Source organism: Eriocheir sinensis, chromosome 66 (assembly GCF_024679095.1).
Source record: "Eriocheir sinensis breed Jianghai 21 chromosome 66, ASM2467909v1, whole genome shotgun sequence".
NCBI classification, from domain to species: domain Eukaryota; kingdom Metazoa; phylum Arthropoda; class Malacostraca; order Decapoda; family Varunidae; genus Eriocheir; species Eriocheir sinensis.
In genome coordinates this window covers 4,339,342-4,351,958 of record NC_066574.1, presented here as the reverse complement: position 1 = coordinate 4,351,958, position 12,617 = coordinate 4,339,342, and the positions used below count along the sequence as shown (strand labels likewise).

Sequence of the window (12,617 nt, the reverse complement as noted above, 5' to 3'; positions counted from 1 at the left end):
GCGGGAGGAGGGGCGGCCGTCACTAGTTGCCTTGTTGCTGACCACGCCTTCAGGAGCTTCATAACCCGTCACAGCTGCCTTGTTGCTGACCACGCCTTCAGGAGCTTCACATAACCCGTCACAGCTGCTTTGTTGCTGACCACGCCTTCAGGAGCTTCACATGGCCTGTCCCTAGCTGCCTTGTTGCTGACCACGCCTTCAGGAGCTTCACATAACCCGTCACAGCTGCCTTGTTGCTGACCACGCCTTCAGGAGCTTCACATAACCCGTCACAGCTGCCTTGTTGCTGACCACGCCTTCAGGAGCTTCACATAACCCGTCACAGCTGCCTTGTTGCTGACCACGCCTTCAGGAGCTTCACATAACCCGTCACAGCTGCCTTGTTGCTGACCACGCCTTCAGGAGCTTCACATGGTGTCCTAGGAGGGATGTGTGGGGATATCCTTCGTGTCTACACCTCCCTCCTTCTTCTTCCTCTTCTTCAGTGTTTTAGGGGGCTGGTTAGGGCATGGGACGGCCTCTACAGCCCCGGCGGTGTACTTGTGGGTGTCGCTGTGTCCCTGGGGCCGGGGGTGGGTCCTGTCAAGCTGGTCAGACTCCTGCAGGATGGTCCAGGCACACTTTGCCGGCCGGGGAGGTCAGTGGTTTGTCTTCTGCAGGATTTGGCGCGCGCGGGTCTGCTGCTTGGGTGCCTGGTCTGGGCTCTGGGCTGGGTGGACTTCACTGCTGTCTACGGAGAGGTTGGGGCTGTATGGGGACAAAAAGGACGGAGAGAAGAATGGTAAAGTTGGCAAAAGTGTTCCTCGCGCAGAGCTGGGAAAAAAGGGCACAAATGTCTGAATAAGTGAATATAAGTGACATTATTTCAGGTTAGAAAATAACGTAATACTGAAAAGGAGAGACTAGGTACTATAGTCTCATTAATTGGGTGTGAACTAGACAGACAGGCAGAGATTGATTGATTGATTGTTTATTGTTGCAAGTAAATAACAAAGGAGAAGGGAGGAGCATGCCATCCCAACCCAGTACAGAGTGTGATGATACAATTAAGGATACATGTGGAAGTAGCACCAGGAAACGAACAAAAGGGCAGAAAAGGTAAATGCAAAAACAAAAGACCAAAGTAACCAAAATAACCAAAGTAAACAATTAAGGATACATGTGGAAGTAGCACCAGGAAACGAACAAAAGGTCAGAAAAGGTAAATGCAAAAACAAAAGACCAAAGTAACCAAAATAACCAAAGTAAACAATTAAGGATACATGTGGAAGTAGCACCAGGAAACGAACAAAAGGGCAGAAAAGGTAAATGCAAAAACAAAAGACCAAAGTAAGTTAAAGTGAAGAAAATAAAGGAAAAGAAAATAGAAAAGCAAAGGTCGTGGAAGGAAAGTGTACAGAAAAAAGAGCTCAGGGCAGGGTGAAGTATGTATAAGTGAAGCACGCAGTGAAGTAACTATATAGTGCATGGTGAAATATCTAAGTGTGAAAAAGAACCAAGGAACAGCTTAAAAGAAGAAGAAGAAAGGAGCTATTCCGAGTGCATGCACGAGTCAACCACCACTGTAACATACACACTCGAAGGTGGAGGACGTGTGGCTATGAGGTGTGGCTCCGATGCTGTCCTCTGTCGCTCTGTCTGGCATGGGCGGGGTGGGGGTGGGGTGGGGGGCGCCTCTAGTGACTCCCAGAACCTGCTGACCCCTGACCTGCTGACTCCACTTTCATGTCACTCATCATCGGAATCTTTACAGTCCCCCTTATCTCTCCCTACAGGCTGCGTCCACACATTTCACCACTCCACACCACCTCGCACCTCACTCTGCCTCCCTCCAACTTCACTACTGCAAGTACTGTACTACATCACACTTGCAGTACATTACATTACTACTAAGATTATACATGACATGATTCACTCAAGTACACCTCAGTACCACACAAACTGCACTACAATTACATTATAAAACATGATATTCGTCAGTGCAAAACCTAGCCACAGAGAGAGAGAGAGAGAGAGAGAGAGAGCGGCCCCCACTTCCCCCAGTGCCCTCAGCAGTGCCAACTCTGACCTGACCTCAGTAGTGCCAACGCTCACTGCCCCAGTAGGTGCTGCCCCCTGCAGAGCGCCATCGCAACTACAAGTGACTGACCGCTGCAGCCCGGCCCCTTTAAAAAGTGACCCTCTGGTAGCCTCGGGGGTATGTTACGCCACTAGACTTCTCCATTCCTATATTGGTGTTAGCCCTTTTCTCCGTGGCTTATCATCCTCAAGAAGCCAGCTTATCTATTTACTACCTCTTATATGTGTTCCATTGCCGAGCCAAGACCCAAGAAAGGAAAACAAACGAGCGAGAGGCTGAGAGTGAGGGGAGGACGCGAGGCCAAGAGGGAGAAAAAAAATTAAAGTTTTACGGCGCTGTCTAGTGTTTTCTGCTTGTCCCTATGCCTTCCACTGCTACTTTTACTGTCAATATTACTAAAACTATTACTTCACTTACTACTATTACCACAACTATAACTACCACTACTACTGCCACTACTACCACAACTGCTACATATTGCATCACCCTACTAATAAAAAAAAAAACAATAATGTGATGACAAATACTAAATCTACAACCTTGCCTGAGCCCTCATCAAACACTTCCCTTTCTGAAGCCTATATCAAGTCAACATTTAAGCCCTTACCAATATATAAACCTTTATTAAACCCTTACCAGGTCTTCAGGTATGGCAGGCTTCTTCTTCTTAATTATTCTTACCTGGACAGAGTAAAATAAGGAAAATGAAGGAAGGGAAGGAAAAATAAAAAAAATGGAAACAACAATAATAACAACAAAATATCAATAGCGTTGCGTGTCTGTTTTAAGGTGCAATTCTTCACCTTTATATCTTTTATTATCATTTTTATTACTCCTATTATTGGTTGTATTTTTGCCATTTTCTTTTTTTCCCCAACCAACACTACCATCACCATCACAACATCAACCACCACAACCACCATCACTACCATAAGTCTCTCTCTCTCTCTCTCTCTCTCTCTCTCTCTCTCTCTCTCTCTCTCTCTCTCTCTCTCTCTCTCTCTCTCACACACACACACACGATAATAAAGCAAAATTTCTCTTTTTTTTCATACAGAGCTAAATAATGTATTTCTCTGGCATTATATTTTGTTTTTTTCCTATTAATGAATTTCTCTTGCTTTATCTTATTTTTTTCCTATGCCATGTTTGTTTAAATACACAATGAATCTCTTATTGTTTCAAGCAATGCAATAATAAATTCCTCTCTTTTTTATACGTTTATTCCCGTGACTTTAGCCAGGTTAGCAAAGAGAAACAAAAGAAATAAGCCTTTCACCTTCACATGACAATCACAAGTCATACACGAATGTTCTGAGTGAGGTAATGTTAGTGAGATAATAATAAGGATTGTTAAGTTAGACAGCGGCCCACTCTTATATGTTTATGAGGGAAAGAGGACGAGGCAGCAGCAGTAACAACACAGTCCAGCCCAGCCCGACGCGAGGAACACATGCGAGTGAGTGAAGAGAATGATTATTAATACATGAAGACAGTGTGTGAATGTGTCCACTTGGGCCGAAAATCTGTTAATCTTAATACATCAGGCATTCCTCTATTATCCACTTAGTAGTTAGAGGAAATGATTATAAATGTTAATATAGTTCCACGGTCCACAGTGACCATACGAGGAGTTAAATCATTATAATATACATACGTGGTTGTGTAATCCACCACTATACACCATCACCATATGTTACACAAGACTCAAGTACAGTGTCTCATACCTTTACAGAGTTTTGTATAGTGCGCATCACCCACCACCGACCCCAACAACACCATCACTACCATCACCATGCATCCCACAAGACCGGAAGAGTTTTTCATATCTTTACATAGTGTTGTATAATGCACACCACCCCCAACAATACCTTTAAGTACCATTCCTCCACCACCACCACCACCATACACTATACAAGACAAGGAGAGTTTTTCATATCTTTACATAGTTTTGTATAATGCACATCACCCCCAACAATACCTTTAAGTCCCATTTCTCCACCCCCACTACAACCACCATACACTATACAAGACCAAAATACAGTGTCATACCCTCTAATAGTTTTTCGTACAGTGCATGCCAGCCACTACCACCACCATCACTGTCAATGAGTACTTTTCATCTACCATCACCGCCACCACACAATGTATCACCAGCAAACATTCCCCGTCCTTTCCATACAGCACCATCGTTACATGCATACCACAACCACCACACGCCTTTATACATGACCAAAATAGTATACAATGTTAATGATTTGTGTAACAGACGAGAACCACCATCACCACACACCACCACCACTAGCACTAAGCACCCTCCTTCTATAGCCTCCCGACGGCCAGCCCCAGCCCCAGCAGCACCACCACCAGGAAGGAAGGAGAGGGTTGGAAGGTCACGCCGCCGCCTGTGCCCTCGAAGTCCTGCATGCCCTCCAGCGGGTACTCGTAGATGGGTGAGTGTCCCTTCTCGTGGTCTGCAGGGCATGGAGATCCGTGAAAACATTTGTGCACGAGGAGAAAGAAGATAGGGAAATATGAGCTTGAGGGGTGGAAGGAGATGCGGGGAGACATGGGTATATGGGGAAAAGGACAAGAAGAAAATATAAGTATGTAGGGTGGATGAAAATGCGTGAAAACAGGGGTGCACGAAGAGAGGGAACAGTATGGGGTTATAACCAAAGGTAGGAAAAGTGTGTTCTAATGGAATAGACATATAAAGAAAGGAAATAAAGGTACTCGAATAACTACACAGACTAAGGGGATGTAAATATGAAATAAAATGTACAATGGAATACTGATAAACCGCGGAAAAGAAGATATGGGAGTATAACCACACCAAGGGAAAGGAAAGGAAAGGAAAGGAAGGGAAAGAAACGCGAGACTACATAAAATAAAGGAGTATAAAGATCCTTGAATGATTAAAGCAAATTAAGACGATCAAAAACTAGGATGCTTGGAAGAAAACAACAACGAAACGAATAGTAATAAGGACCAAATGAATAAGGATAATGTAGCCAACACGTATAGAAAATAAAAACAAGCTGAACTACAGATAATGCGCGTTCAAGGTTCCAGACTAGGAAAAGCGCAGCATAGACTTAAATATGAATATCTATCTATGACACATGAGGTAGGTATCTGCTTTTATCTCTATCCTGAAGGTGCAACAAGAGCCAGGAGTCCTCACCGCGCCCTCCGTACGCCTTGCTAGGGTCATACTCTCCCGACACCTCGTTCAGTCCCTTCCCTGCCTGGCCAACCTTGAACCTGCCGCCCTCTGAGGAAGAAAGGGATGTGCTGAGGAGTGTATAGATGGAGGGAGGCGGGGAAGGGGTTGGGGGTATAAACATTTTCAATACTCTACGGGTTAATACTCATATTCCTCCATATTCTTATAGTATTACGCCTGCAAATGCGTTAGGAGGGGAGAGGAGGGAGATCTGAGAGGGATGTTTTTTGTGATAATTGAGAAAGCCAACTGTACACTAAATTGGTCCAGAAACCCCTTCCCCTCCTCCCTCAACCTCCGTCTAAAAGGTAACATTGACTCCTAACTCCAACCTCCTTTCATCCAACCAATAATTTCCTGTAGCTATGGAAGAGGAGGTTGGACTAGTGGGTCTGTTAAGTGTACGGTGACTCTAGTATATGGAAGGGGCATAGGATGTGAGAAAAGGGGTGGTGGGGGTGGTGGAAGAGGAAGAGTGGAGGAGGTATGATCAGCCTGTGTAAGTGTTGTGGTGGGAGAGAGTTGGAGAGAAGCTCATCAGTCACCTTGCTTGTACGGGGGCGTCGCTGTGGAGTGGCCGACCCGCGCCCCGCCGACCTCGCCGCTGCCCTCCCCGCTAACCTCCGTCACCCCGCTGCTCAGGTCGAAGTTGGGGGGCGTGATCGCTGGCGGGGATGAAAGAATGGGGTGATGAGGGGAGGAGAGGTGGAAATGCGTCTACTACTATTACTACTACTACTACTACTACTACTACTACTACTGCCTACTGCTATTACTACTACATATGTTACCACGCCTATATTTGCTACAGATATCACTACAACTACTACTAGACACACACACACACACACACACACACACACACACACACACACACACACAAAGGTTACTCTTCCCTCCATTTCCTTTCACACATCTTCGTTTTTCTCCTCCTTTTCCTCCTCCTCCTCTAATCTCCTTTTCCTTTCTCATATCCCTTACTTGCTCCTCCTCCTCCTCCTTCTCCTCCCCCTCCCCCTCCTCACCATACACCCTGATGCTCCCGTCCGTCTCCCCCAGCGAGTTCTTGGCCACGCAGCGGTACGTCCCGAAGTCCTGGGTCTCCACGTCGCGAATCTTGAGTCTCATCTCCACCTTGTACGCCGTCTCCACCACCAGCGGTTCGAACTTGGGGCCTGGCGGAGGGACGGGAGTGGCGGTGAAGAAGGCGTGGCGGGAGGAAGCTTTAATAGGAAATAGTATGGAGGGGAGAAACACATGGATAGATAGAAGGACTGATAGCCGTAACGGACAAGGGAATGCGTTGAAGGGAAAAAGGACAGAGGAGAGGAGAGAGAAATAGATAGAGAGAGGGACAGAGAGAGAGAGAGAGAGAGAGAGAGAGAGAGAGAGAGAGAGAGAGAGAGAGAGAGAGAGAGAGAGAGAGAGAGAGAGAGAGAGAAAAATTGATAGAGGGATAAAAAGACTTGACAAGGGTAATTATAAGAGCAAAAAAGATTGAAGAGAGAGAGAGAAGGAAATATATAGACAGAAAGGGATAGAGAGACGTGACTTGGGGATGCTTCGAGTGAAAAAAGGTGTAGGGGAGAGAGAGATAAATGAAGAGCGATGTAAATAGATAAAAATAGACGAACAGGTAAATAGATACATAGAAAAAGGGAGAGAGGAGGAAGGGAACAGCATATATATAATGAGGAGACTATTGTAAAGAGAGAAACAGACACACAAAACTAATCTTCTTCCCCATCTACCTCACTTTCTCTCCCTCCCTTCATCATCAAACCTCCTCCTCCTCCTCCTCCTCCACGTCAGTCTCACCATCCCTCCCTTCCCTTCACTTTCTTTACACATTTTCACCTTCATGTCTCCCAATCTCTCGTCTCCCAAACTAACACAATCATTTCCCCACCTTCGAAACTCCTCCACTTCCCCTTCCACATCCTCATCTCCCCCTTTACTTTTCTTTTACAACTCCACATTCATATAACTCTATCTCTTCCTTTATTTTCCTTTCCCGCCTTCACGTCTCCTCAGTCTCACGTCTCCCCACCTGGCACGATCATTTCCCCGTTCGGTCCCGTCCAGTAGTTGATGCTCTTCGGGAAGGCCTCCGTCTGACACTCAATGGTCATCTCCTCTTGGCCCGGGTAGGCGCCCTCGAGCTGCTGCGGAACCCAGGTCATCGGGGGAACTGCCGGGAGGAGGAGGAGGAGGAGGAGATTGATAAAAAAGGTGAAGCTGATGAAAATGAAGCAAAGGAGGAGGTCGGCAGAAAATATGAAGAGAATGAAAATGATGCAAGAACAACGAATGAAACCAAATACAAAAAAAGAAGAAAAATAACGATTGAAAAAAAGTAAAAAAAAACAGTTTGCATGAAAAGATAAAACGGTAAAGAGAAAATATCACGATGGAAGGAAATTGAATGAAGCAAAGGAAGAGGTTGACAAAAAATAATATGAAACTGATGAAAATGAAGCAAAACAGGAGGAAAGGGCAGGTCACAGGAGGAAAGGGCAGGTCACAGGAGGAAAGGGCAGGTCAGTGGAGGAAAGGAAGGTCACAGGAGGAAAGGGCAGGTCAGTGGAGGAAAGGAAGGTCACAGGAGGAAAGGGCAGGTCAGTGGAGGAGAGGGCAGGTTATAGGTATAGGGAGGGAAGGGACGATTGTATGGGTGGTATGTGGTGATTGTATTTCTGGGGTAGTAGTAGTAGTGGTAGTAGTAGTAGTAGTAGTAGTAGTAGTAGTAGTAGTAGTAGAAGTGGATGAGAAAGGAGGAGGAAAAGTGGAAGCTGTTATTGAGGAAGGAGATGGAGAGAAAAAATAATTACTTTACCGGGAGGAGGAAAAGAGAGAGAAAGAGAGCGAGAACGAGCGAGAGAGACAGACACAGAGCGCGATAGAGACAGAAAGACAGACAGAGATAGACACAGAGAGATACACAGAAACACAGACAGAGATAAAAGCAAGGAGATTAAGATAATATTGTCTCCGAAATAACCACAACTACCACCACCACCACCACCACCGCCTTTCATCCACTATTCACAACTCAATATGACGACCAAGAATCAATAAGGGAAGGAAGAAGAACCAGAAATCGATGAAGATGACCAAGAAGATGATGAACACAAGAGCACAAGATCACCACCACCACAAGCTATCGGTCATCACTTTCTTTACTCTTTTTTTTGTAGAGTAAAGAAAGCAGCTCAGGAGAAAATATAGAGAGATAGAAGAAAAAAAAGCCAGCTAATGAAAAAGAGAGGTCAGTTTCGGGAGGAGAAAAAAAAGAAAGAAATATATGAAGGAAAAAAGGAAGAAGAGAAAGAAATACACGGAGGGAAAAAAAGAAAGAAAAGAAAGAAATACGAGGAGGAAAAAAGAAAGAAGAGAAAGAAAAACACGTAGGAAAAAAAAAGAAAAAAAGAAAGAAAAATTAAAAGAAAGAAAAATTAAAAGAAAAAGAAAGAAAAAAGTAAGAAAAAGAAAGAAAGAAAAAAGGAAGAAAAGGATGAAAGAAAAAAAAGGAAGAAAAAAAGAAAGGTTGAAATGCCCGACTAATCGTGTTGGTGTGACGCTTGACTTTTGCATCATAAAAAAATATAATTATTGTACGAAGAATCAATTACGGAAAGAGAGAGATTAGATGTGATTTCCAGGGAGTAATGGAGATGAATTGCTCTCTCTCTCTCTCTCTCTCTCTCTCTCTCTCTCTCTCTCCCTTTCTTTTTGTAGTATATCATTCCCATTATTATTATTTTGTTATTATTAATGTTATTTTCTTATTGTGATCGCTGGCAACTCACTCACCATAACGCACACACACTCTCTCTCTCTCTTTCTTTTTGTAGTATATCATTCCCATTATTATTATTTTGTTATTATTAATGTTATTTTCTTATTGTGATCGCTAGCAACTCACTCACCCTAACACACACTCTCTCTCTCTCTCTCTCTCCCCTCCTTTTATTTCTCTACTCCTATTCCCTCTGCTTAACTTTCCTACGCTCTTTTCCTTCCCTTTACTTTTCAATTCCGTTTATTTCACCCCCTCTTCCTCCTCCCTTTTATTTCTCTACACCTTTTCCTCCCTTTCCTTCCCTTTACTCTTCTACTCCTTAATTTCACTTTCCCTTCCTCTCTCTCCTCCCTTTACCTCACTCTTTCCCTCGCTCTTTCTTCCCTTTACTCTTTCACACTCTCCATCCCCTTCCCTATAGCAACACTCACACTGAACCTTCAGATGAGCACGCTTGCTGATGGAGGGCGGGACACCGTTGGAGGCAATACACAGGTAGGACCCCATCTGTAGCCGTGACACCTTCTTCAGTAGCAACGTGCCCCCCTCCACCGTCTTCGCCTTGTTCCCCAGCCCGTGCGTCCAGCCTCTGTGGTGGCCGCCTCTCGCCTCGTTCTCGTCTTCTTCGTGTCCCGGTGGAGCGTTCCTGTCCTCGCTGTGGTTGTTGTTGTTGGTGAGGCCGTAGAGGGAGGGCTGTGAGTCGGGTGTCCCTTGGTATGGTCTTCCTGTAGTACGGCCTGTTGGGTGTGAGAGGGGAAGATGGGTATTAAATGAGTGATAATGATTTTTTTTTTCTTATACGTCTACGCCTATAGCCCGGTAAACTTGCTTGAGGGGCTTGGGTGGTATTGGCTAGCCCGTATTGGCGCTGGTAGGTGTTTATAGTGGCGCCATCTTCTCTTGATGATATGATATGATATGATATGATGTAAAGGCTGACGTTGACTCCTCCCCCAACACACACACAAAAGGTGAAAATTAAAGTCCGCATTCTTAAACGTATCGGCGGCTTTGTACGCCTGTTTGAGAAGCCTCTCGTATAACTTCCCGCTGGGATTTTCGTGGACGGACAGACAGACACACAGACAGTCAGAGATACGCACTAACAGACAGACAGCACATGTACGAACAGATACACAAACAAACAGACAGATAAACAGATAGACCGCACGCATAGACAAACAGACAGACAGACCAAGTGATAGTTATACACGACTTCTGCGCCATGAACGGAAAAGTTACCCATGAAAACCTAATCAGTCTTTTCTGTGGCCTTGCGAAATTGTCTTAATGGGAGACTGATACGTTTAAGAATACGAAAATGAAAGTGAGGGAAAGAAGGACGTTGGCGAAAGTGATGAAGATGATGCTGAGGAAAATGAGGAAAGAGAGGACGCTGGAAAAAAAAGATGACGAAAGTAAAGCAAAAGAGAACATTGACAATAAATATACGAAGATGAAGCCCATGAAAATTAATTAAGCAAATGACGAGTAAATGAATGAGGATGGGATTGAAAATTGGGGGTATGTGCCTCAACTCCTCCCTCCCCCCCTACACACACACACACACACACACACATGAGACGTAAGACCTCCTGTGAGAGACGGGGTCGTGAAGGGGTAAGCAGTGACAAGGAAAAAAACAATAGAACGACATGATAAAAAAGAAGAAAAAAAGTATATATATAACAGTCACATCAGTAGCAGGGAGAGTCCATTATTATCTTTTAAAGAAGTGCTTAGCGGGTTTTTTTTTGGTTATTTCTTTTTGTTTTGTTTTTGCCTTTGAGCTCTTTCCTTTCCCGTAATGAAGGTTAAAATAAGGAACTGGCGAGGCGGGGAGGCACTGGGGAAGGAATTAACGGGGGAGGCGGGGAGGCAGTGGGGAAGGAACGGTGGGGAAGGAACGGGGGAGGCGGGGCGGGGAGGCAGTGGAGAAGGAACGGGGGAGGCGGGGAGGCAGTGGGGAAGGAACGGTGGGGAAGGAACGGGGGAGGCGGGGCGGGGAGGCAGTGGGGAAGGAACGGGGTAGGCGGGGCGGCAGCAAGGAGAGAGATGGGGGTTAGACAAGAGAAGAGAGTGGGGAGAAATAATCAAATATATAATACGGCTTCCTATCCTGTAAATAAAAAGATAATTCAATCCCGCTATTTCCTTATTATCTTTCATCCTCCCGAATATGAACACAAGATAGAAGAACACAAGAGAAGACCACAATAGAACGATAGGACAAGAGAACAAAATAGACAAGAACACAATAGAACACAGAAACACAACAGAACAATAGAACACGAGAACACAACAGACAAGAACGATAGAACATAAGAACACAAGAGAAAACCACAATAGAACGATAGAACACGAGAACAAAATAGACAAGAACACAATAGAACGATAGAACACAGGAACACAATAGAACACGAGAACACAACGAACAAGAACGATAGAACATAAGAACACAATAGAAGAACACAAGAGAAAACCACAATGGAACGATATAACACGAGAACACAATAGACAAGGACACAATAGAACAATAGAACACAAGAACACAACAGACAAGAACGATAGAACATAAGAACACAATAGAAGAACGCAAGAGAAGAGAGTGGGAGGAAGATCGAAGCAAAGAGATAAAACGGTTTTCTTTACTGTAAAAACAAAACAAAACAAAAAGCAAAACAGTCAACCCCGCTATTTCCTCATCATCCTTCCCCCCACCAATAAACTCAAGCTCAATGTATCGTTTTTTCTTTCTTTTCTCACATTTCTCTATTCCAACATTTCCCTGATTCGAGCACATTTTTTTTTCTTTCTTTCCCGCACGAACGTCAAACTCAAATACCAAAAGAAGAGAATGAAAAAAGAAAAAGAGCGAAAAAAAAGGCAATTATGATTTGTTTATTATTGGTCTGTCTGTCTGTCTGTTTGTCTCTTGGTGCTGTCTGTCTGTTTGTGTGTGTATCTGTTCGTACGTGTGCTGTCTGTCTGTCTGTTAGTGTGTACCTGTCTGTCTGTCAATATGTAAATTTGCATTGGTTCGTATGTAAGCTTTCTGTCTGTCTGTCTCTCTGGTTCTCTGTCCGTCTGTCTGTCTATCTGTAAATGTGAATCCGTTTTCATGTTACGTGTGCTGTCTGTCTCCGTCAATACACGCTGTCTGTCTATTCATTTGTCTGTTCATCTGTGTATCCTTTCGTATTTGTGCTCTCTGTCTGTGTCTGTCTGTCTGTCTGTGTGTCTGTGTCAGTAAGAGCAACGAGGGCAGCCAGCAGACCACATATTCCCGGCCACTAATCAATCAGTCAGAGGAGTGAATGATGCAGTGGAAGGGGGAGGTGGGAGGTGAGGCAGGGGAGGAGGAGGAGGAGGAGGAAGAGTGAGAGGGAAAACCAGTCTCTTTTCCACACGTCCATTTCTCTCTCTCTCTCTCTCTCTCTCTCTCTCTCTCTCTCTCTCTCTCTCTCTCTCTCTCTCTCTCTCTCTCTCTCTCTCTCTCTCTCTCT

At 44.6% G+C, this 12,617-nt stretch overlaps 1 protein-coding gene across 3 annotated transcripts in view; it reads right to left on the bottom strand.

Moving 5' to 3' along the window:
- Positions 1–3,287: 3,287 nt before the first annotated feature.
- Positions 3,288–12,617, bottom strand: part of LOC126987747 (neurotrimin-like) — a 51,903-nt gene continuing 42,573 nt past the window's right edge. Inside the window, exons 7-13 of one of the 3 annotated variants that reach the window (XR_007741139.1) lie at positions 9,543–9,848; positions 7,360–7,500; positions 6,335–6,484; positions 5,855–5,974; positions 5,268–5,357; positions 4,062–4,554; positions 3,288–3,951 (exon numbers count right to left, since the gene is read on the bottom strand). Coding sequence is in view for 2 of the 3 variants with exons in the window: in XM_050845037.1 (XP_050700994.1) it covers positions 4,403–4,554; positions 5,268–5,357; positions 5,855–5,974; positions 6,335–6,484; positions 7,360–7,500; positions 9,543–9,848 (959 nt within the window). In the remaining variant the exon portion in view is untranslated. Of the gene's footprint in view, positions 4,555–5,267; positions 5,358–5,854; positions 5,975–6,334; positions 6,485–7,359; positions 7,501–9,542; positions 9,849–12,617 lie in introns of all 3 variants that reach the window. The other 2 variants (XM_050845037.1, XM_050845038.1) reach the window with 2 other exon arrangements.